This window comes from Danio rerio, chromosome 1, assembly GCF_052040795.2.
Source record: "Danio rerio strain M-AB ecotype USA chromosome 1, GRCz13ab, whole genome shotgun sequence".
Taxonomy (NCBI): Eukaryota; Metazoa; Chordata; class Actinopteri; order Cypriniformes; family Danionidae; genus Danio; species Danio rerio.
Window position 1 is genome coordinate 42988181 of NC_141021.1, and position 24312 is coordinate 43012492.

At 37.6% G+C, this 24312-nt stretch overlaps 2 protein-coding genes and 1 long non-coding RNA gene across 6 annotated transcripts in view; 1 reads left to right on the top strand and 2 right to left on the bottom strand.

Annotated features, from left to right (window-relative positions):
- The window catches only part of rab33bb (RAB33B, member RAS oncogene family b), a 73758-nt gene that overhangs the window by 8058 nt on the left and 41388 nt on the right, over positions 1 to 24312 (top strand). The window lies entirely within an intron of this gene.
- LOC147837443 (uncharacterized) lies at positions 485 to 4042 on the bottom strand. Its single transcript, XR_015476810.2, has 3 exons — positions 3584 to 4042; positions 1422 to 3258; positions 485 to 663 (listed from the first exon to the last, which is right to left on the bottom strand). It is a non-coding gene; the product is annotated as an uncharacterized LOC147837443 (long non-coding RNA).
- LOC147846954 (uncharacterized) lies at positions 7116 to 21119 on the bottom strand. Of its 4 annotated transcripts, XM_088649513.1 has the most exons (6): positions 20552 to 21110; positions 17635 to 18209; positions 16266 to 17272; positions 12735 to 12877; positions 11819 to 12121; positions 7116 to 7355 (listed from the first exon to the last, which is right to left on the bottom strand). In XM_088649513.1, coding segments are annotated over exons 2-4 (1011 nt in total). In that variant the 5' UTR covers positions 17636 to 18209; positions 20552 to 21110; the 3' UTR covers positions 7116 to 7355; positions 11819 to 12121; positions 12735 to 12874. The 4 variants fall into 4 exon arrangements, 1 of the variants encoding a protein (XP_088505639.1); XR_015476812.2 differs by lacking the exons at positions 7116 to 7355; positions 11819 to 12121; positions 12735 to 12877; positions 16266 to 17272 and adding exons at positions 14790 to 15148; positions 15258 to 15489 and having other exon boundaries at positions 17976 to 18209; positions 20552 to 21113; XR_015476813.2 differs by lacking the exons at positions 7116 to 7355; positions 11819 to 12121; positions 12735 to 12877; positions 16266 to 17272; positions 17635 to 18209 and adding exons at positions 14905 to 15148; positions 15258 to 15489; positions 18336 to 18461 and having other exon boundaries at positions 20444 to 21113.

Consider the following 24312-nt stretch of genomic DNA (forward strand, 5'->3'; position numbering starts at 1 on the left):
AAGATTCAAATTCAGTGATGTTGATCCTGGACCATCAAGATTCACATTTACTGATGTTGATCCTGGACCATCAAGATTCTAATTTACAGATGTTGATCCTGGACCATTAAGATTCAAATTTACTGATGTTGATCCTGGACCATCAAGATTCAAATTCACTGATGTTGATCCTGGACCATCAAGATTCAAATTCACCGATGTCGATCCTGGACCATCAAGATTCAAATTCGCTGATGTTGATCCTGGACCACCAAGATTCAAATTCTCTGATGTTGATCCTGGACCATCAAGATTCAAATTCACTGATGTTGATCCTGGACCATCAATATTCAAATTCACTGATGTTGATCCTGGACCATCAAGATTCTAATTTACAGATGTTGATCCTGGACCATTAAGATTCAAATTTACTGATGTTGATCCTGGACCATCAAGATTCAAATTCATTGATGTTGATCCTGGACCATCAAGATTCAAATTCACCGATGTTGATCCTGGACCATCAAGATTCAAATTCGCTGATGTTGATCCTGGACCACCAAGATTCAAATTCACTGATGTTGATCCTGGACCACAAAGACTCAAATTCACTGATGTTGATTCTGGACCATTAAGATTCAAATTCAGTGATGTTGATGCTGGACCACAAAGACTCAAGTTTTACTGATGTTGATCCTGGACCATCAAGATTCAAATTTACTGATGTTGATCCTGGACCATCAAGATTCAAATTAACTGATGTTGATCCTGGACCATCAAGATTCAAATTCACTGATGTTGATCCTGGACCATCAAGATTCTAATTCACTGATGTTGATCCTGGACCATTAAGATTCAAATTTACAGATGTTGATCCTGGACCATCAAGATTCAAATTCACCGATGTTGATCCAGGACCATTAAGATTCAAAATCAGTGATGTTGATCCTGGACCACAAAGACTCAAATTCACGGATGTTGATCCTGGACCATTAAGATTCAAATTCAGTGATGTTGATCCTGGACCACAAAGACTCAAATTCACTGATGTTGATCCTGGACCATTAAGATTAAAAAATACAGATGTTGATCCTGGACCATCAAGATTCAAATTCACTGATGTTGATCCTTGACCATCAAGATTCACATTTACTGATGTTGATCCTGGACCATCAAGATTCTAATTTACAGATGTTGATCCTGGACCATTAAGATTCAAATTTACTGATGTTGATCCTGGACCATCAAGATTCAAATTCACTGATGTTGATCCTGGACCATCAAGATTCAAATTCAGTGATGTTGATCCTGGACCATCAAGATTCAAATTCACCGATGTTGATCCTGGACCATCAAGATTCAAATTCACTGATGTTGGTCCTGGACCACAAAGACTCAAATTCACTGATGTTGATTCTGGACCACAAAGACTCAAGTTTTACTGATGTTGATCCTGGATCATCAAGATTCAAATCTACTGATGTTGATCCTGGACCATCAAGATTCAAATTAACTGATGTTGATCCTGGACCATCAAGATTCAAATTCACTGATGTTGATCCTGGACCATCAAGATTCTAATTCACTGATGTTGATCCTGGACCATTAAGATTCAAATTTACAGATGTTGATCCTGGACCATCAAGATTCAAATTCACCGATGTTGATCCAGGACCATTAAGATTCAAAATCAGTGATGTTGATCCTGGACCACAAAGACTCAAATTCACGGATGTTGATCCTGGACCATTAAGATTCAAATTCAGTGATGTTGATCCTGGACCACAAAGACTCAAATTCACTGATGTTGATCTTGGACCATTAAGATTAAAAAATACAGATGTTGATCCTGGACCATCAAGATTCAAATTCACTGATGTTGATCCTTGACCATCAAGATTCACATTTACTGATGTTGATCCTGGACCATCAAGATTCTAATATACAGATGTTGATCCTGGACCATTAAGATTCAAATTTACTGATGTTGATCCTGGACCATCAAGATTCAAATTCAGTGATGTTGATCCTGGACCATCAAGATTCAAATTCAGTGATAATGATCCTGGACCATCAAGATTCAAATTCACCGATGTTGATCCTGGACCATCAAGATTCAAATTCACTGATGTTGATCCTGGACCACAAAGACTCAAATTCACTGATGTTGATTCTGGACCATTAAGATTCAAATTCAGTGATGTTGATGCTGGACCACAAAGACTCAAGTTTTACTGATGTTGATCCTGGATCATCAAGATTCAAAGTCACTGATGTTGATCCTGGACCATTAAGATTCGAAATTTACTGATGTTGATCTTGGACCATCGAGATTCAAATTCAGTAATGTTTATCCTGGACCATCAAGATTCAAATTCAGTGATGTTGATCCTGGACCATCAAGATTCAACTTCAGTGATGTTGATCCTGGACCATCAAGATTCAAATGTACTGATGTTGATCCTGGACCATCAAGATTCTAATTTACAGATGATGATCCTGGACCATTAAGATTCAAATTTACTGATGTTGATCCTGGACCATCAAGATTCAAATTCACTGATGTTGATCCTGGACCATCAAGATTCAAATTCACCGATGTCGATCCTGGACCATCAAGATTCAAATTCGCTGATGTTGATCCTGGACCACCAAGATTCAAATTCTCTGATGTTGATCCTGGATCATCAAGATTCCAATTTACTGATGTTGATCCTGGACCATCAAGATTCAAATTCACTGATGTTGATCCTGGACCATCAAGATTCAAATTCACTGATGTTGATCCTGGACCATCAAGATTCTAATTCACTGATGATGATCCTGGACCATTAAGATTCAAATTTACAGATGTTGATCCTGGACCATCAAGATTCAAATTCAGTGATGTTGATCCTGGACCATCAAGATTCAAATTCACCGATGTTGATCCCGGACCATTAAAATTAAAATTCAGTGATGTTGATCCTGGACCATCAAGATTCAAATTCACCGATGTCGATCCTGGACCATCAAAATTAAAATTCGCTGATGTTGATCCTGGACCACCAAGATTTAAATTCTCTGATGTTGATCCTGGACCATCAAGATTCAAATTCTCTGATGTTGGTCCTGGACCATCAAGATTCAAATTCACTGATGTTGATCCTGGACCATCAAGATTCACATTCACTGATGTTGATCCTGGACCATTAAGATTCAAATTCACTGATGTTGATCCTGGACCATTAAGACTAAAATTTACAGATGTTGATCCTGGACCATTAAGATTCAAATTCACTGAAGTTAATCCTGGACCATTAAGATTCAAATTCACTGATGTTGATCCTGGACCATTAAGATTCAAATTTACAGATGTTGATCCTGGACCATCAAGACTGAAATTCACTGATGTTGATCCTGGACCATTAGGATTCAAAATCACTAAAGTTGATCCTGGACCATTAAGATTCGAATTCACTGATGTTGATTTTGGACCATCGAGATTCAAATTCAGTAATGTTTATGCTGGACCATTAAGATTCAAATTCACTGATGTTGATCCTGGACCATTAGGATTCAAATTCAGTGATGTTGACCCTGGACCGTCAAGATTCAAATTCACCGATGTTGATCATGGACCATTAAGATTCAAATTCACTGATGTTGATCCTGGACCATCTAGATTCAAATTCACTGATGTTGATCCTGGACCATAAAGATTCACATTCACTGATGTTGATCCTGGACCATTAAGATTTAAATTTACAGATGTTGATCCTGGACCATCAAGATTCAAATTCACTGATGTTGATCCTGGACCATCAAGATTCTAATTCACTGATGTTGATCCTGGACCATTAAGATTCAAATTTACAGATGTTGATCCTGGACCATCAAGATTCAAATTCACCGATGTTGATCCAGGACCATTAAGATTCAAAATCAGTGATGTTGATCCTGGACCACAAAGACTCAAATTCACGGATGTTGATCCTGGACCATTAAGATTCAAATTCAGTGATGTTGATCCTGGACCACAAAGACTCAAATTCACTGATGTTGATCCTGGACCATTAAGATTAAAAAATACAGATGTTGATCCTGGACCATCAAGATTCAAATTCACTGATGTTGATCCTTGACCATCAAGATTCACATTTACTGATGTTGATCCTGGACCATCAAGATTCTAATTTACAGATGTTGATCCTGGACCATTAAGATTCAAATTTACTGATGTTGATCCTGGACCATCAAGATTCAAATTCAGTGATGTTGATCCTGGACCATCAAGATTCAAATTCACCGATGTTGATCCTGGACCATCAAGATTCAAATTCACTGATGTTGATCCTGGACCACAAAGACTCAAATTCACTGATGTTGATTCTGGACCATTAAGATTCAAATTCAGTGATGTTGATGCTGGACCACAAAGACTCAAGTTTTACTGATGTTGATCCTGGACCATCAAGATTCAAATTCACTGATGTTGATCTTGGACCATCGAGATTCAAATTCAGTAATGTTTATCCTGGACCATCAAGATTCAAATTCAGTGATGTTGATCCTGGACCATCAAGATTCAAATTCAGTGATGTTGATCCTGGACCATCAAGATTCACATTTACTGATGTTGATCCTGGACCATCAAGATTCTAATTTACAGATGTTGATCCTGGACCATTAAGATTCAAATTTACTGATGTTGATCCTGGACCATCAAGATTCAAATTCACTGATGTTGATCCTGGACCATTAAGATTCAAATTCACTGATGTTGATCTTGGACCATCGAGATTCAAATTCAGTAATGTTTATCCTGGACCATCAAGATTCAAATTCAGTGATGTTGATCCTGGACCATCAAGATTCAAATTCAGTGATGTTGATCCTGGACCATCAAGATTCACATTTACTGATGTTGATCCTGGACCATCAAGATTCTAATTTACAGATGTTGATCCTGGACCATTAAGATTCAAATTTACTGATGTTGATCCTGGACCATCAAGATTCAAATTCACTGATGTTGATCCTGGACCATCAAGATTCAAATTCACCGATGTCGATCCTGGACCATCAAGATTCAAATTCGCTGATGTTGATCCTGGACCACCAAGATTCAAATTCTCTGATGTTGATCCTGGACCATCAAGATTCAAATTCAGTGATGTTGATCCTGGACCATCAAGATTCAAATTCACAGATGTTGATCCTGGACCATCAAGATTCAAATTCACTGATGTTGATCCTGGACCACCAAGATTCAAATTCTCTGATGTTGATCCTGGACCATCAAGATTCAAATTCACTGATGTTGATCCTGGACCATCAATATTCAAATTCACTGATGTTGATCCTGGACCATCAAGATTCTAATTTACAGATGTTGATCCTGGACCATTAAGATTTAAATTTACTGATGTTGATCCTGGACCATCAAGATTCAAATTCAATGATGTTGATCCTGGACCATCAAGATTCAAATTCACCGATGTTGATCCTGGACCATCAAGATTCAAATTCGCTGATGTTGATCCTGGACCACCAAGATTCAAATTCACTGATGTTGATCCTGGACCACAAAGACTCAAATTCACTGATGTTGATTCTGGACCATTAAGATTCAAATTCAGTGATGTTGATCCTGGACCATCAAGATTCAAATTTACTGATGTTGATCCTGGACCATCAAGATTCAAATTAACTGATGTTGATCCTGGACCATCAAGATTCAAATTCACTGATGTTGATCCTGGACCATCAAGATTCTAATTCACTGATGTTGATCCTGGACCATTAAGATTCAAATTTACAGATGTTGATCCTGGACCATCAAGATTCAAATTCACCGATGTTGATCCAGGACCATTAAGATTCAAAATCAGTGATGTTGATCCTGGACCACAAAGACTCAAATTCACGGATGTTGATCCTGGACCATTAAGATTCAAATTCAGTGATGTTGATCCTGGACCACAAAGACTCAAATTCACTGATGTTGATCCTGGACCATTAGGATTAAAAAATACAGATGTTGATCCTGGACCATCAAGATTCAAATTCACTGATGTTGATCCTTGACCATCAAGATTCACATTTACTGATGTTGATCCTGGACCATCAAGATTCTAATTTACAGATGTTGATCCTGGACCATTAAGATTCAAATTTACTGATGTTGATCCTGGACCATCAAGATTCAAATTCAGTGATGTTGATCCTGGACCATCAAGATTCAAATTCAGTGATGTTGATCCTGGACCATCAAGATTCAAATTCACCGATGTTGATCCTGGACCATCAAGATTCAAATTCACTGATGTTGATCCTGGACCACAAAGACTCAAATTCACTGATGTTGATTCTGGACCATTAAGATTCAAATTCAGTGATGTTGATGCTGGACCACAAAGACTCAAGTTTTACTGATGTTGATCCTGGACCATTAAGATTCGAAATTTACTGATGTTGATCTTGGACCATCGAGATTCAAATTCAGTAATGTTTATCCTGGACCATCAAGATTCAAATTCAGTGATGTTGATCCTGGACCATCAAGATTCAAATTCAGTGATGTTGATCCTGGACAATCAAGATTCACATTTACTGATGTTGATCCTGGACCATCAAGATTCTAATTTACAGATGATGATCCTGGACCATTAAGATTCAAATTTACTGATGTTGATCCTGGACCATCAAGATTCAAATTCACTGATGTTGATCCTGGACCATCAAGATTCAAATTCACCGATGTCGATCCTGGACCATCAAGATTCAAATTCGCTGATGTTGATCCTGGACCACCAAGATTCAAATTCTCTGATGTTGATCCTGGACCATCAAGATTCCAATTTACTGATGTTGATCCTGGACCATCAAGATTCAAATTCACTGATGTTGATCCTGGACCATCAAGATTCAAATTCACTGATGTTGATCCTGGACCATCAAGATTCTAACTCACTGATGATGATCCTGGACCATTAAGATTCAAATTTACAGATGTTGATCCTGGACCATCAAGATTCAAATTCAGTGATGTTGATCCTGGACCATCAAGATTCAAATTCACCGATGTTGATCCCGGACCATTAAAATTAAAATTCAGTGATGTTGATCCTGGACCATCAAGATTCAAATTCACCGATGTCGATCCTGGACCATCAAAATTCAAATTCGCTGATGTTGATCCTGGACCACCAAGATTCAAATTCTCTGATGTTGATCCTGGACCATCAAGATTCAAATTCTCTGATGTTGGTCCTGGACCATCAAGATTCAAATTCACTGATGTTGATCCTGGACCATCAAGATTCACATTCACTGATGTTGATCCTGGACCATTAAGATTCAAATTCACTGATGTTGATCCTGGACCATTAAGACTAAAATTTACAGATGTTGATCCTGGACCATTAAGATTCAAATTCACTGAAGTTGATCCTGGACCATTAAGATTCAAATTCACTGATGTTGATCTTGGACCATCGAGATTCAAATTCAGTAATGTTTATCCTGGACCATTAAGATTCACATTTACTGATGTTGATCCTGGACCATCAAGATTCTAATTCACTGATTTTGATCCTGGACCATTAAGATTCAAATTTACAGATGTTGATCCTGGACCATCAAGACTGAAATTCACTGATGTTGATCCTGGACCATTAAGATTCAAAATCACTAAAGTTGATCCTGGACCATTAAGATTCGAATTCACTGATGTTGATTTTGGACCATCGAGATTCAAATTCAGTAATGTTTATGCTGGACCATTAAGATTCAAAATTCACTGATGTTGATCCTGGACCATTAGGATTCAAATTCAGTGATGTTGATCCTGGACCACAAAGACTCAAGTTTTACTAATGTTGATCCTGGACCATCAAGATTCAAATTTACTGATGTTGACCCTGGACCGTCAAGATTCAAACTCACCGATGTTGATCATGGACCATTAAGATTCAAATTCACTGATGTTGATCCTGGACCATAAAGATTCACATTCACTGATGTTGATCCTGGACCATTAAGATTAAAATTTACAGATGTTGATCCTGGACCATCAAGATTCAAATTTACAGATGTTGATCCTGGACCATCAAAATTTAAATTCACTGATGTTGATCCTGGAACATCAAGACTCAAATTCACTGATGTTGATCCTGGACCATTAAGATTAAAATTTACAGATGTTGATCCTGGACCACCAAGATTCAAATTCAGTGATGTTGATCCTGGACCATCAAGATTCAAAATTACAGATGTTGATCCTGGACCATCAAAATTTAAATTCACTGATGTTGATCCTGGAACATCAAGACTCAAATTCACTGATGTTGATCCTGGACCATTAAGATTCAAATTTACAGATGTTGATCCTGGACCACCAAGATTCAAATTCAGTGATGTTGATCCTGGACCATCAAGATTCACATTCACTGATGTTGATCCTGGACCATGAAAATTCAAATTCACTGAAGTTGATCCTGGACCATCAAGACTCAAATTCACTGATGTTGATCCTGGACCATTAAGATTAAAATTTACAGATGTTGATCCTGGACCACCAAGATTCAAATTCACTGATGTTGATCCTGGACCATTAAGATTAAAATTTACAGATGTTGATCCTGGACCACCAAGATTCAAATTCAGTGATGTTGATCCTGGACCATCAAGATCCACATTCACTGATGTTGATCCTGGACCATGAAAATTCAAATTCACTGATGTTGATCCTGGACCATCAAGACTCAAATTCACTGATGTTGATCCTGGACCATTAAGATTAAAAATTACAGATGTTGATCCTGGACCACCAAGATTCAAATTCAGTGATGTTGATCCTGGACCATCAAGATTCAAATTCACCGATGTCGATCCTGGACCATCAAGATTCAAATTCGCTGATGTTGATCCTGGACCACCAAGATTTAAATTCTCTGATGTTGATCCTGGACCATCAAGATTCAAATTCACTGATGTTGATCCTGGACCATCAAGATTCAAATTCACTGATGTTGATCCTGGACCATCAAGATTCTAATTCACTGATGTTGATCCTGGACCATTAAGATTCAAATTTACAGATGTTGATCCTGGACCATCAAGATTCAAATTCACCGATGTTGATCCTGGACCATTAAGATTCAAAATCAGTGATGTTGATCCTGGACCACAAAGACTCAAATTAACTGATGTTGATCCTGGACCATTAAGATTCAAATTCAGTGATGTTGATCCTGGACCACAAAGACTCAAATTCACTGATGTTGATCCTGGACCATCAAGATTCAAATTCACTGATATTGATCCTGGACCATCAATATTCAAATTCACTGATGTTGATCCTGGACCATCAAGATTCTAATTTACAGATGTTGATCCTGGACCATTAAGATTCAAATTTACTGATGTTGATCCTGGACCATCAAGATTAAAATTCAGTGATGTTGATCCTGGACCATCAAGATTCAAATTCAATGATGTTGATCCTGGACCATCAAGATTCAAATTCACAGATGTTGATCTTGGACCATTAAGATTCAAATTCGCTGATGTTGATCCTGGACCACCAAGATTCTAATTCACTGATGATGATCCTGGACCATTAAGATTCAAATTTACAGATGTTGATCCTGGACCATCAAGATTCAAATTCAGTGATGTTGATCCTGGACCATCAAGATTCAAATTCACCGATGTTGATCCCGGACCATTAAAATTAAAATTCAGTGATTTTGATCCTGGACCATCAAGATTCAAATTCACCGATGTCGATCCTGGACCATCAAAATTCAAATTCGCTGACGTTGATCCTGGACCACCAAGATTCAAATTCTCTGATGTTGATCCTGGACCATCAAGATTCAAATTCTCTGATGTTGGTCCTGGACCATCAAGATTCAAATTCACTGATGTTGATCCTGGACCATCAAGATTCACATTCACTGATGTTGATCCTGGACCATTAAGATTCAAATTCACTGATGTTGATCCTGGACCATTAAGACTAAAATTTACAGATGTTGATCCTGGACCATTAAGATTCAAATTCACTGAAGTTGATCCTGGACCATTAAGATTCAAATTCACTGATGTTGATCTTGGACCATCGAGATTCAAATTCAGTAATGTTTATCCTGGACCATTAAGATTCACATTTACTGATGTTGATCCTGGACCATCAAGATTCTAATTCACTGATTTTGATCCTGGACCATTAAGATTCAAATTTACAGATGTTGATCCTGGACCATCAAGACTGAAATTCACTGATGTTGATCCTGGACCATTAAGATTCAAAATCACTAAAGTTGATCCTGGACCATTAAGATTCGAATTCACTGATGTTGATTTTGGACCATCGAGATTCAAATTCAGTAATGTTTATGCTGGACCATTAAGATTCAAAATTCACTGATGTTGATCCTGGACCATTAGGATTCAAATTCAGTGATGTTGATCCTGGACCACAAAGACTCAAGTTTTACTAATGTTGATCCTGGACCATCAAGATTCAAATTTACTGATGTTGACCCTGGACCGTCAAGATTCAAACTCACCGATGTTGATCATGGACCATTAAGATTCAAATTCACTGATGTTGATCCTGGACCATCTAGATTCAAATTCACTGATGTTGATCCTGGACCATAAAGATTCACATTCACTGATGTTGATCCAGGACCATTAAGATTAAAATTTACAGATGTTGATCCTGGACCATCAAGATTCAAATTTACAGATGTTGATCCTGGACCATCAAAATTTAAATTCACTGATGTTGATCCTGGAACATCAAGACTCAAATTCACTGATGTTGATCCTGGACCATTAAGATTAAAATTTACAGATGTTGATCCTGGACCACCAAGATTCAAATTCAGTGATGTTGATCCTGGACCATCAAGATTCAAAATTACAGATGTTGATCCTGGACCATCAAAATTTAAATTCACTGATGTTGATCCTGGAACATCAAGACTCAAATTCACTGATGTTGATCCTGGACCATTAAGATTAAAATTTACAGATGTTGATCCTGGACCACCAAGATTCAAATTCAGTGATGTTGATCCTGGACCATCAAGATTCACATTCACTGATGTTGATCCTGGACCATGAAAATTCAAATTCACTGATGTTGATCCTGGACCATCAAGACTCAAATTCACTGATGTTGATCCTGGACCATTAAGATTAAAATTTACAGATGTTGATCCTGGACCACCAAGATTCAAATTCAGTGATGTTGATCCTGGACCATCAAGATCCACATTCACTGATGTTGATCCTGGACCATGAAAATTCAAATTCACTGATGTTGATCCTGGACCATCAAGACTCAAATTCACTGATGTTGATCCTGGACCATTAAGATTAAAATTTACAGATGTTGATCCTGGACCACCAAGATTCAAATTCAGTGATGTTGATCCTGGACCATCAAGATTCAAATTCACCGATGTCGATCCTGGACCATCAAGATTCAAATTCGCTGATGTTGATCCTGGACCACCAAGATTTAAATTCTCTGATGTTGATCCTGGACCATCAAGATTCAAATTCACTGATGTTGATCCTGGACCATCAAGATTCAAATTCACTGATGTTGATCCTGGACCATCAAGATTCTAATTCACTGATGTTGATCCTGGACCCTTAAGATTCAAATTTACAGATGTTGATCCTGGACCATCAAGATTCAAATTCACCGATGTTGATCCTGGACCATTAAGATTCAAAATCAGTGATGTTGATCCTGGACCACAAAGACTCAAATTAACTGATGTTGATCCTGGACCATTAAGATTCAAATTCAGTGATGTTGATCCTGGACCACAAAGACTCAAATTCACTGATGTTGATCCTGGACCATCAAGATTCAAATTCACTGATATTGATCCTGGACCATCAATATTCAAATTCACTGATGTTGATCCTGGACCATCAAGATTCTAATTTACAGATGTTGATCCTGGACCATTAAGATTCAAATTTACTGATGTTGATCCTGGACCATCAAGATTAAAATTCAGTGATGTTGATCCTGGACCATCAAGATTCAAATTCAATGATGTTGATCCTGGACCATCAAGATTCAAATTCACCGATGTTGATCTTGGACCATCAAGATTCAAATTCGCTGATGTTGATCCTGGACCACCAAGATTCTAATTCACTGATGATGATCCTGGACCATTAAGATTCAAATTTACAGATGTTGATCCTGGACCATCAAGATTCAAATTCAGTGATGTTGATCCTGGACCATCAAGATTCAAATTCACTGATGTTGATCCCGGACCATTAAAATTAAAATTCAGTGATGTTGATCCTGGACCATCAAGATTCAAATTCACCGATGTCGATCCTGGACCATCAAAATTCAAATTCGCTGATGTTGATCCTGGACCACCAAGATTCAAATTCTCTGATGTTGATCCTGGACCATCAAGATTCAAATTCTCTGATGTTGGTCCTGGACCATCAAGATTCAAATTCACTGATGTTGATCCTGGACCATCAAGATTCACATTCACTGATGTTGATCCTGGACCATTAAGATTCAAATTCACTGATGTTGATCCTGGACCATTAAGACTAAAATTTACAGATGTTGATCCTGGACCATTAAGATTCAAATTCACTGAAGTTGATCCTGGACCATTAAGATTCAAATTCACTGATGTTGATCTTGGACCATCGAGATTCAAATTCAGTAATGTTTATCCTGGACCATTAAGATTCACATTTACTGATGTTGATCCTGGACCATCAAGATTCTAATTCACTGATTTTGATCCTGGACCATTAAGATTCAAATTTACAGATGTTGATCCTGGACCATCAAGACTGAAATTCACTGATGTTGATCCTGGACCATTAAGATTCAAAATCACTAAAGTTGATCCTGGACCATTAAGATTCGAATTCACTGATGTTGATTTTGGACCATCGAGATTCAAATTCAGTAATGTTTATGCTGGACCATTAAGATTCAAAATTCACTGATGTTGATCCTGGACCATTAGGATTCAAATTCAGTGATGTTGATCCTGGACCACAAAGACTCAAGTTTTACTAATGTTGATCCTGGACCATCAAGATTCAAATTTACTGATGTTGACCCTGGACCGTCAAGATTCAAACTCACCGATGTTGATCATGGACCATTAAGATTCAAAATCACTGATGTTGATCCTGGACCATCTAGAATCAAATTCACTGATGTTGATCCTGGACCATAAAGATTCACATTCACTGATGTTGATCCTGGACCATTAAGATTAAAATTTACAGATGTTGATCCTGGACCATCAAGATTCAAATTTACAGATGTTGATCCTGGACCATCAAAATTTAAATTCACTGATGTTGATCCTGGAACATCAAGACTCAAATTCACTGATGTTGATCCTGGACCATTAAGATTAAAATTTACAGATGTTGATCCTGGACCACCAAGATTCAAATTCAGTGATGTTGATCCTGGACCATCAAGATTCAAAATTACAGATGTTGATCCTGGACCATCAAAATTTAAATTCACTGATGTTGATCCTGGAACATCAAGACTCAAATTCACTGATGTTGATCCTGGACCATTAAGATTAAAATTTACAGATGTTGATCCTGGACCACCAAGATTCAAATTCAGTGATGTTGATCCTGGACCATCAAGATTAAAATTTACAGATGTTGATCCTGGACCACCAAGATTCAAATTCAGTGATGTTGATCCTGGACCATCAAGATCCACATTCACTGATGTTGATCCTGGACCATGAAAATTCAAATTCACTGATGTTGATCCTGGACCATCAAGACTCAAATTCACTGATGTTGATCCTGGACCATTAAGATTAAAATTTACAGATGTTGATCCTGGACCACCAAGATTCAAATTCAGTGATGTTGATCCTGGACCATCAAGATTCAAATTCACAGATGTCGATCCTGGACCACCAAGATTCAAATTCGCTGATGTTGATCCTGGACCACCAAGATTTAAATTCTCTGATGTTGATCCTGGACCATCAAGATTCAAATTCACTGATGTTGATCCTGGACCATCAAGATTCAAATTCACTGATGTTGATCCTGGACCATCAAGATTCTAATTCACTGATATTGATCCTGGACCATTAAGATTCAAATTTACAGATGTTGATCCTGGACCATCAATATTCAAATTCACCGATGTTGATCCTGGACCATTAAGATTCAAAATCAGTGATGTTGATCCTGGACCACAAAGACTCAAATTAACTGATGTTGATTCTGGACCATTAAGATTCAAATTCAGTGATGTTGATCCTGGACCACAAAGACTCAAATTCACTGATGTTGATCCTGGACCATCAAGATTCTAATTCACTGATATTGATCCTGGACCATCAATATTCAAATTCACTGATGTTGATCCTGGACCATCAAGATTCTAATTTACAGATGTTGATCCTGGACCATTAAGATTCAAATTTACTGATGTTGATCCTGGACCATCAAGATTAAAATTCAGTGATGTTGATCCTGGACCATCAAGATTCAAATTCAATGATGTTGATCCTGGACCATCAAGATTCAAATTCACTGATGTTGATCTTGGACCATCAAGATTCAAATTCGCTGATGTTGATCCTGGACCACCAAGATTCAAATTCACTGATGTTGATCCTGGACCACAAAGACTCAAATTCACTGATGTTGATTCTGGACCATTAAGATTCAAATTCAGTGATGTTGATGCTGGACCACAAAGACTCAAGTTTTACTGATGTTGATCCTGGATCATCAAGATTCAAATTTACTGATGTTGATCCTGGACCATCAAGATTCAAATTCACTGATGTTGATCCTGGACCATCAAGATTCAAATTCACTGATGTTGATCCTGGACCATCAAGATTCAAATTCAGTCATGTTGATCCTGGACCATCAAGTTTCAAATTCTGTGATGTTGTTCCTGGACCATTAAGTTTCAAATTTACTGATGTTGATCCTGGACCATTAAGATTAAAATTTACAGATGTTGATCCTGGACCACCAAGATTCAAATTCAGTGATGTTGATCCTGGACCATCTAGATTCAAGTTCACAGATGTTGATCCTGGACCATAAAGATTCACATTCACTGATGTTGATCCTGGACCATTAACATTCAAATTCACTGATGTTGATCCTGGACCATTAAGACAAAAATTTACAGATGTTGATCCTGGACCATCGAGATTCAAATTCAGTGATGTTGATCCGGGACCATTAAGATTCAAATTTACAGATGTTGATCCTGGACTATCAAGATTTAAATTCACTGATGTTGATCCTGGACCATCAAGATTCAAATTCACCGATGTTGATCCTGGACCATTAAGATTCAAATTCAGTGATGTTGATCCTGGACCACAAAGACTCAAATTCACTGATGTTGATCCTGGACCATTTAGATTAAAAATTACAGATGTTGATCCTGGACCATCAAGATTCAAATTCACAGATGTTGATCCTGGACTATCAAGATTCACATTTACTGATGTTGATCCTGGACCATCAAGATTCTAATTTACAGATGTTGATCCTGGACCATTAAGATTCAAATTTACTGATGTTGATCCTGGACCATCAAGATTCAAATTCAGTGATGTTGATCCTGGACCATCAAGATTCAAATTCAGTGATGTTGATCCTGGACCATCAAGATTCTAATTTACAGATGTTGATCCTGGACCATTAAGATTCAAATTTACTGATGTTGATCCTGGACCATCAAGATTCAAATTCAGTGATGTTGATCCTGGACCATCAAGATTCAAATTCAGTGATGTTGATCCTGGACCATCAAGATTCACATTTACTGATGTTGATCCTGGACCATCAAGATTCTAATTTACAGATGTTGATCCTGGACCATTAAGATTCAAATTTACTGATGTTGATCATGGACCATCAAGATTCAAATTCACTGATGTTGATCCTGGACCATCAAGATTCAAATTCACCGATGTTGATCCTGGACCATCAAGATTCAAATTTACAGATGTTGATCCTGGACCATCAAGATTCAAATTCAGTGATGTTGATCCTGGACCATCAAGATTCAAATTCACCGATGTTGATCCTGGACCATTAAGATTCAAAATCAGTGATGTTGATCCTGGTCCACAAAGACTCAAATTCACTGATGTTGATCCTGGACTATTAAGATTCAAATTAAGTGATGTTGATCCTCGACCACAAAGACTCAAACTCACTGATGTTGATCCTGGACCATTAAGATTAAAAATTACAGATGTTGATCCTGGACCATCAAGATTCAAATTTACAGATGTTGATCCTGGACCATCAAAATTTAAATTCACTGATGTTGATCCTGGAACATCAAGACTCAAATTCACTGATGTTGATCCTGGACCATTAAGATTAAAATTTACAGATGTTGATCCTGGACCACCAAGATTTAAATTCACAGATGTTGATCCTGGACCAATAAGATTCAAATTTACTGATGTTGATCCTGGACCATCAAGATTCAAATTCACTGATGTTGATCCTGGACCATCAAGATTCAAATTCACCGATGTTGATCCTGGACCATCAAGATTCAAATTAACAGATGTTGATCCTGGACCATCAAGATTCAAATTCAGTGATGTTGATCCTGGACCATTAAGATTCAAAGTCACCGATGTTGATCCTGGACCATTAAGATTCAAATTCACTGATGTTGATCCTGGACCATTAAGATTCAAATTCAGTGATGTTGATCTTGGACCATTAAGATTAAAAATTACAGATGTTGATCCTGGACCATCAAGATTCAAATTCACTGATGTTGATCCTGGACCATCAAGATTCAAATTCACTGATGTTGATCCTGGACCACCAAGATTCAAATTCAGTGATGTTGATCCTGGACCATCAAGATCCACATTCACTGATGTTGATCCTGGACCATGAAAATTCAAATTCACTGATGTTGATCCTGGACCATCAAGATTCAAATTCACCGATGTTGATCCTGGACCATTAAGATTCAAATTCAGTGATGTTGATCCTGGACCATTAAGATTAAAATTTACAGATGTTGATCCTGGACCACCAAGATTCAAATTCAGTGATGTTGATCCTGGACCATCAAGATTCACATTCACTGATGTTGATCCTGGACCATGAAAATTCAAATTCACTGATGTTGATCCTGGACCATCAAGATTCAAATTCACCGATGTTGATCCTGGACCATTAAGATTCAAATTCAGTGATGTTGATCCTGGACCACAAAGACTCAAATTCACTGATGTTGATCCTGGACCATTTAGATTAAAAATTACAGATGTTGATCCTGGACCATCAAGATTCAAATTCACAGATGTTGATCCTGGACTATCAAGATTCAAATTCTCTGATGTTGATCCTGGACCATCAAGATTCTAATTTACAGATGTTGATCCTGGACCATTAAGATTCAAATTTACTGATGTTGATCCTGGACCATCAAGATTCTAATTCACTGATGTTGATCCTGGACCATTAAGATTCAAATTTACAGATGTTTATCCTGGACCACAAAGACTCAAATTCACTGATGTTGATTCTGGACCATTAAGATTCAAATTCAGTTATGTTGATGCTGGACCACAAAGACTCAAGTTTTACTGATGTTGATCCTGGACCATCAAGATTCTAATTCACTGATTTTGATCCTGGACCATTAAGATTAAAATTTACAGATGTTGATCCTGGACCATCAAGATTCAAATTCACCGATGTTGATCCAGGACCATTAAGATTCAAAATCAGTGATGTTGATCCTGGACCACAAAGACTCAAATTCACGGATGTTGATCCTGGACCATTAAGATTCAAATTCAGTGATATTGATCCTAGACCACAAAGACTCAAATTCACTGATGTTGATCCTGGACCATTAAGATTAAAAAATACAGATGTTGATCCTGGACCATCAAGATTCAAATTCACTGATGTTGATCCTTGACCATCAAGATTCACATTTACTGATGTTGATCCTGGACCATCAAGATTCTAATTTACAGATGTTGATCCTGGACCATTAAGATTCAAATTTACTGATGTTGATCCTGGACCATCAAGATTCAAATTCAGTGATGTTGATCCTGGACCATCAAGATTCAAATTCAGTGATGTTGATCCTGGACCATCAAGATTCAAATTCACCGATGTTGATCCTGGACCATCAAGATTCAAATTCACTGATGTTGATCCTGGACCACAAAGACTCAAATTCACTGATGTTGATTCTGGACCATCAAGATTCAAATTCAGTGATGTTGATCCTGGACCATCAAGATTCAAATTCAGTGATGTTGATCCTGGACCATCAAGATTCACATTTACTGATGTTGATCCTGGACCATCAAGATTCTAATTTACAGATGTTGATCCTGGACCATTAAGATCCAAATTTACTGATGTTGATCCTGGACCATCAAGATTCAAATTCACTGATGTTGATCCTGGACCATCAAGATTCAAATTCACCGATGTCGATCCTGGACCATCAAGATTCAAATTCTCTGATGTTGATCCTGGACCATCAAGATTCAAATTTACTGATGTTGATCCTGGACCATCAAGATTCAAATTTACTGATGTTGATCCTGGACCATCAAGATTCAAATTCAGTGATGTTGATCCTGGACCATCAAGATTCAAATTCAGTGATGTTGATCCTGGACCATCAAGATTTAAATTCACCGATGTTGATCCTGGACCATCAAGATTCAAATTCACTGATGTTGATCCTGGACCACAAAGACTCAAATTCACTGATGTTGATTCTGGACCATCAAGATTCAAATTCACTGATGTTGATCCTGGACCACAAAGACTCAAATTCACTGATGTTGATTCTGGACCATTAAGATTCAAATTCAGTGATGTTGATCCTGGATCATCAAGATTCAAAGTCACTGATGTTGATCCTGGACCATTAAGATTCAAATTCACTGAAGTTGATCCTGGACCATTAAGATTCAAATTCACTGATGTTGATCTTGGACCATCGAGATTCAAATTCAGTAATGTTTATCCTGGACCATCAAGATTCAAATTCAGTGATGTTGATCCTGGACCATCAAGATTCAAATTCAGTGATGTTGATCCTGGACCATCAAGATTCACATTTACTGATGTTGATCCTGGACCATCAAGATTCTAATTTACAGATGTTGATCCTGGACCATTAAGATTCAAATTTACTGATGTTGATCCTGGACCATCAAGATTCAAATTCACTGATGTTGATCCTGGACCATCAAGATTCAAATTCACCGATGTCGATCCTGGACCATCAAGATTCAAATTCGCTGATGTTGATCCTGGACCACCAAGATTCAAATTCTCTGATGTTGATCCTGGACCATCAAGATTCAAATTTACTGATGTTGATCCTGGACCATCAAGATTCTAATTTACAGATGTTGATCCTGGACCATTAAGATTCAAATTTACTGATGTTGATCCTGGACCATCAAGATTAAAATTCAGTGATGTTGATCCTGGACCATCAAGATTCAAATTCAATGATGTTGATCCTGGACCATCAATATTCAAATTCACTGATGTTGATCCTGGACCATCAAGATTCTAATTTAGTGATGTTGATCCTGGACCATCAAGATTCAAATTCAATGATGTTGATCCTGGACCATCAAGATTCAAATTCACCGATGTTGATCTTGGACCATCAAGATTCAAATTCGCTGATGTTGATCCTGGACCACCAAGATTCAAATTCACTGATGTTGATCCTGGACCACAAAGACTCAAATTCACTGATGTTGATTCTGGACCATTAAGATTCAAATTCAGTTATGTTGATGCTGGACCACAAAGACTCAAGTTTTACTGATGTTGATCCTGGATCATCAAGATTCAAATTTACTGATGTTGATCCTGGACCATCAAGATTCAAATTAACTGATGTTGATCCTGGACCATCAAGATTCAAATTCACTGATGTTGATCCTGGACCATCAAGATTCTAATTCACTGATGTTGATCCTGGACCATTAAGATTCAAATTTAGTGATGTTGATCCTGGACCATTAAGATTAAAATTCAGTGATGTTGATCCTGGACCATCAAGATTCTAATTTACAGATGTTGATCCTGGACCATTAAGACTCAAATTTACTGATGTTGATCCTGGACCATCAAGATTCAAATTCAGTGATGTTGATCCTGGACCATCAAGATTCAAATTCAGTGATGTTGATCCTGGACCATCAAGATTCACATTTACTGATGTTGATCCTGGACCATCAAGATTCTAATTTACAGATGTTGATCCTGGACCATTAAGATTCAAATTTACTGATGTTGATCCTGGACCATTAAGATTCAAATTCAGTGATGTTGATCCTGGACCATCAAGATTCAAATTCACCGATGTCGATCCTGGACCATCAAGATTCAAATTCGCTGATGTTGATCCTGGACCACCAAGATTCAAATTCTCTGATGTTGATCCTGGACCATCAAGATTCAATTTTACTGATGTTGATCCTGGACCATCAAGATTCAAATTCACTGATGTTGATCCTGGACCATCAAGATTCTAATTCACTGATGTTGATCCTGGACCATTAAGATTCAAATTTACAGATGTTTATCCTGGACCACAAAGACTCAAATTCACTGATGTTGATTCTGGACCATTAAGATTCAAATTCAGTTATGTTGATGCTGGACCACAAAGACTCAAGTTTTACTGATGTTGATCCTGGATCATCAAGATTCAAATTTACTGATGTTGATCCTGGACCATCAAGATTCAAATTAACTGATGTTGATCCTGGACCATCAAGATTCAAATTCACTGATGTTGATCCTGGACCATCAAGATTCTAATTCACTGATTTTGATCCTGGACCATTAAGATTAAAATTTACAGATGTTGATCCTGGACCATCAAGATTCAAATTCACCGATGTTGATCCAGGACCATTAAGATTCAAAATCAGTGATGTTGATCCTGGACCACAAAGACTCAAATTCACGGATGTTGATCCTGGACCATTAAGATTCAAATTCAGTGATATTGATCCTAGACCACAAAGACTCAAATTCACTGATGTTGATCCTGGACCATTAAGATTAAAAAATACAGATGTTGATCCTGGACCATCAAGATTCAAATTCACTGATGTTGATCCTTGACCATCAAGATTCACATTTACTGATGTTGATCCTGGACCATCAAGATTCTAATTTACAGATGTTGATCCTGGACCATTAAGATTCAAATTTACTGATGTTGATCCTGGACCATCAAGATTCAAATTCAGTGATGTTGATCCTGGACCATCAAGATTCAAATTCAGTGATGTTGATCCTGGACCATCAAGATTCAAATTCACCGATGTTGATCCTGGACCATCAAGATTCAAATTCACTGATGTTGATCCTGGACCACAAAGACTCAAATTCACTGATGTTGATTCTGGACCATTAAGATTCAAATTCAGTGATGTTGATGCTGGACCACAAAGACTCAAGTTTTACTGATGTTGATCCTGGATCATCAAGATTCAAAGTCACTGATGTTGATCCTGGACCATTAAGATTCAAATTCACTGAAGTTGATCCTGGACCATTAAGATTCAAATTCACTGATGTTGATCTTGGACCATCGAGATTCAAATTCAGTAATGTTTATCCTGGACCATCAAGATTCAAATTCAGTGATGTTGATCCTGGACCATCAAGATTCAAATTCAGTGATGTTGATCCTGGACCATCAAGATTCACATTTACTGATGTTGATCCTGGACCATCAAGATTCTAATTTACAGATGTTGATCCTGGACCATTAAGATTTAAATTTACTGATGTTGATCCTGGACCATCAAGATTCAAATTCACTGATGTTGATCCTGGACCATCAAGATTCAAATTCACCGATGTCGATCCTGGACCATCAAGATTCAAATTCGCTGATGTTGATCCTGGACCACCAAGATTCAAATTCTCTGATGTTGATCCTGGACCATCAAGATTCAAATTTACTGATGTTGATCCTGGACCATCAAGATTCAAATTCACTGATGTTGATCCTGGACCATCAAGATTCAAATTCACTGATGTTGATCCTGGACCATCAAGATTCTAATTCACTGATGTTGATCCTGGACCATTAAGATTCAAATTTACAGATGTTGATCCTGGACCATCAAGATTCAAACTCAGTGATGTTGATCCTGGACCATCAAGATTCAAATTCACCGATGTTGATCCTGGACCATTAAGATCAAATTCAACATCAAAATCAGTGATGTTGATCCTGGACCACAAAGACTCAAATTCACTGATGTTGATCCTGGACCATTAAGATTCAAATTCAGTGATGTTGATCCTGGACCACAAAGACTCAAATTCATTGATGTTGATCCTGGACCATTAAGATTAAAAATTACAGATGTTGATCCTGGACCATCAAGATTCAAATTCACTGATGTTGATCCTGGACCATCAAGATTCAAATTCACTGATGTTGATCCTGAACCATCAAGATTCTAATTAACAGATGTTGATCCTGGACCATTAAGATTCAAATTCAATGATGTTGATCCTGGACCATCAAGATTCAAATTCACCGATGTTGATCCTGGACCATCAAGATTCAAATTCAATGATGTTGATCCTGGACCATCAAGATTCAAATTCACCGATGTTGATCCTGGACCATCAAGATTCAAATTCGCTGATGTTGATCCTGGACCACCAAGATTCAAATTCACTGATGTTGATCCTGGACCACAAAGACTCAAATTCACTGATGTTGATTCTGGACCATTAAGATTCAAATTCAGTGATGTTGATGCTGGACCACAAAGACTCAAGTCTTACTGATGTTGATCCTGGATCATCAAGATTCAAATTTACTGATGTTGATCCTGGACCATCAAGATTCAAATTAACTGATGTTGATCCTGGACCATCAAGATTCAAATTCACTGATGTTGATCCTGGACCATCAAGATTCTAATTCACTGATGTTGATCCTGGACCATTAAGATTCAAATTTACAGATGTTGATCCTGGACCATCAAGATTCAAATTCAGTGATGTTGATCCTGGACCATCAAGATTCAAATTCACCGATGTTGATCCTGGACCACAAAGACTCAAATTCACGGATGTTGATCCTGGACCATTAAGATTCAAATTCAGTGATGTTGATCCTGGACCACAAAGACTCAAATTCACTGATGTTGATCCTGGACCATTTAGATTAAAAATTACAGATGTTGATCCTGGACCATCAAGACTCAAATTCACAGATGTTGATCCTGGACTATCAAGATTCACATTTACTGATGTTGATCCTGGACCATCAAGATTCTAATTTACAGATGTTGATCCTGGACCATTAAGATTCAAATTTACTGATGTTGATCCTGGACCATCAAGATTAAAATTCAGTGATGTTGATCCTGGACCATCAAGATTCAAATTCAGTGATGTTGATCCTGGACCATCAAGATTCTAATTTACAGATGTTGATCCTGGACCATTAAGATTCAAATTTACTGATGTTGATCCTGGACCATCAAGATTTAAATTCAGTGATGTTGATCCTGGACCATCAAGATTCACATTTACTGATGTTGATCCTGGACCATCAAGATTCTAATTTACAGATGTTGATCCTGGACCATTAAGATTCAAATTTATTGATGTTGATCCTGGACCATCAAGATTCAAATTCACTGATGTTGATCCTGGACCATCAAGATTTAAATTCACCGATGTCGATCCTGGACCATCAAGATTCAAATTCGCCTATGTTGATCCTGGACCATCAAGATTCAAATTAACAGATGTTGATCCTGGACCATCAAGATTCAAATTCAGTGATGTTGATCCTGGACCATTAAGATTCAAAGTCACCGATGTTGATCCTGGACCATTAAGATTCAAATTCACTGATGTTGATCCTGGACCATTAAGATTCAAATTCAGTGATGTTGATCTTGGACCATTAAGATTAAAAATTACAGATGTTGATCCTGGACCATCAACATTCAAATTCACTGATGTTGATCCTGGACCATCAAGATTCAAATTCACTGATGTTGATCCTGGAACATCAAGACTCAAATTCACTGATGTTGATCCTGGACCATTAAGATTAAAATTTACAGATGTTGATCCTGGACCACCAAGATTCAAATTCAGTGATGTTGATCCTGGACCATCAAGATTCAAATTCAGTGATGTTGATCCTGGACCATCAAGATTCTAATTTACAGATGTTGATCCTGGACCATTAAGATTCAAATTTACTGA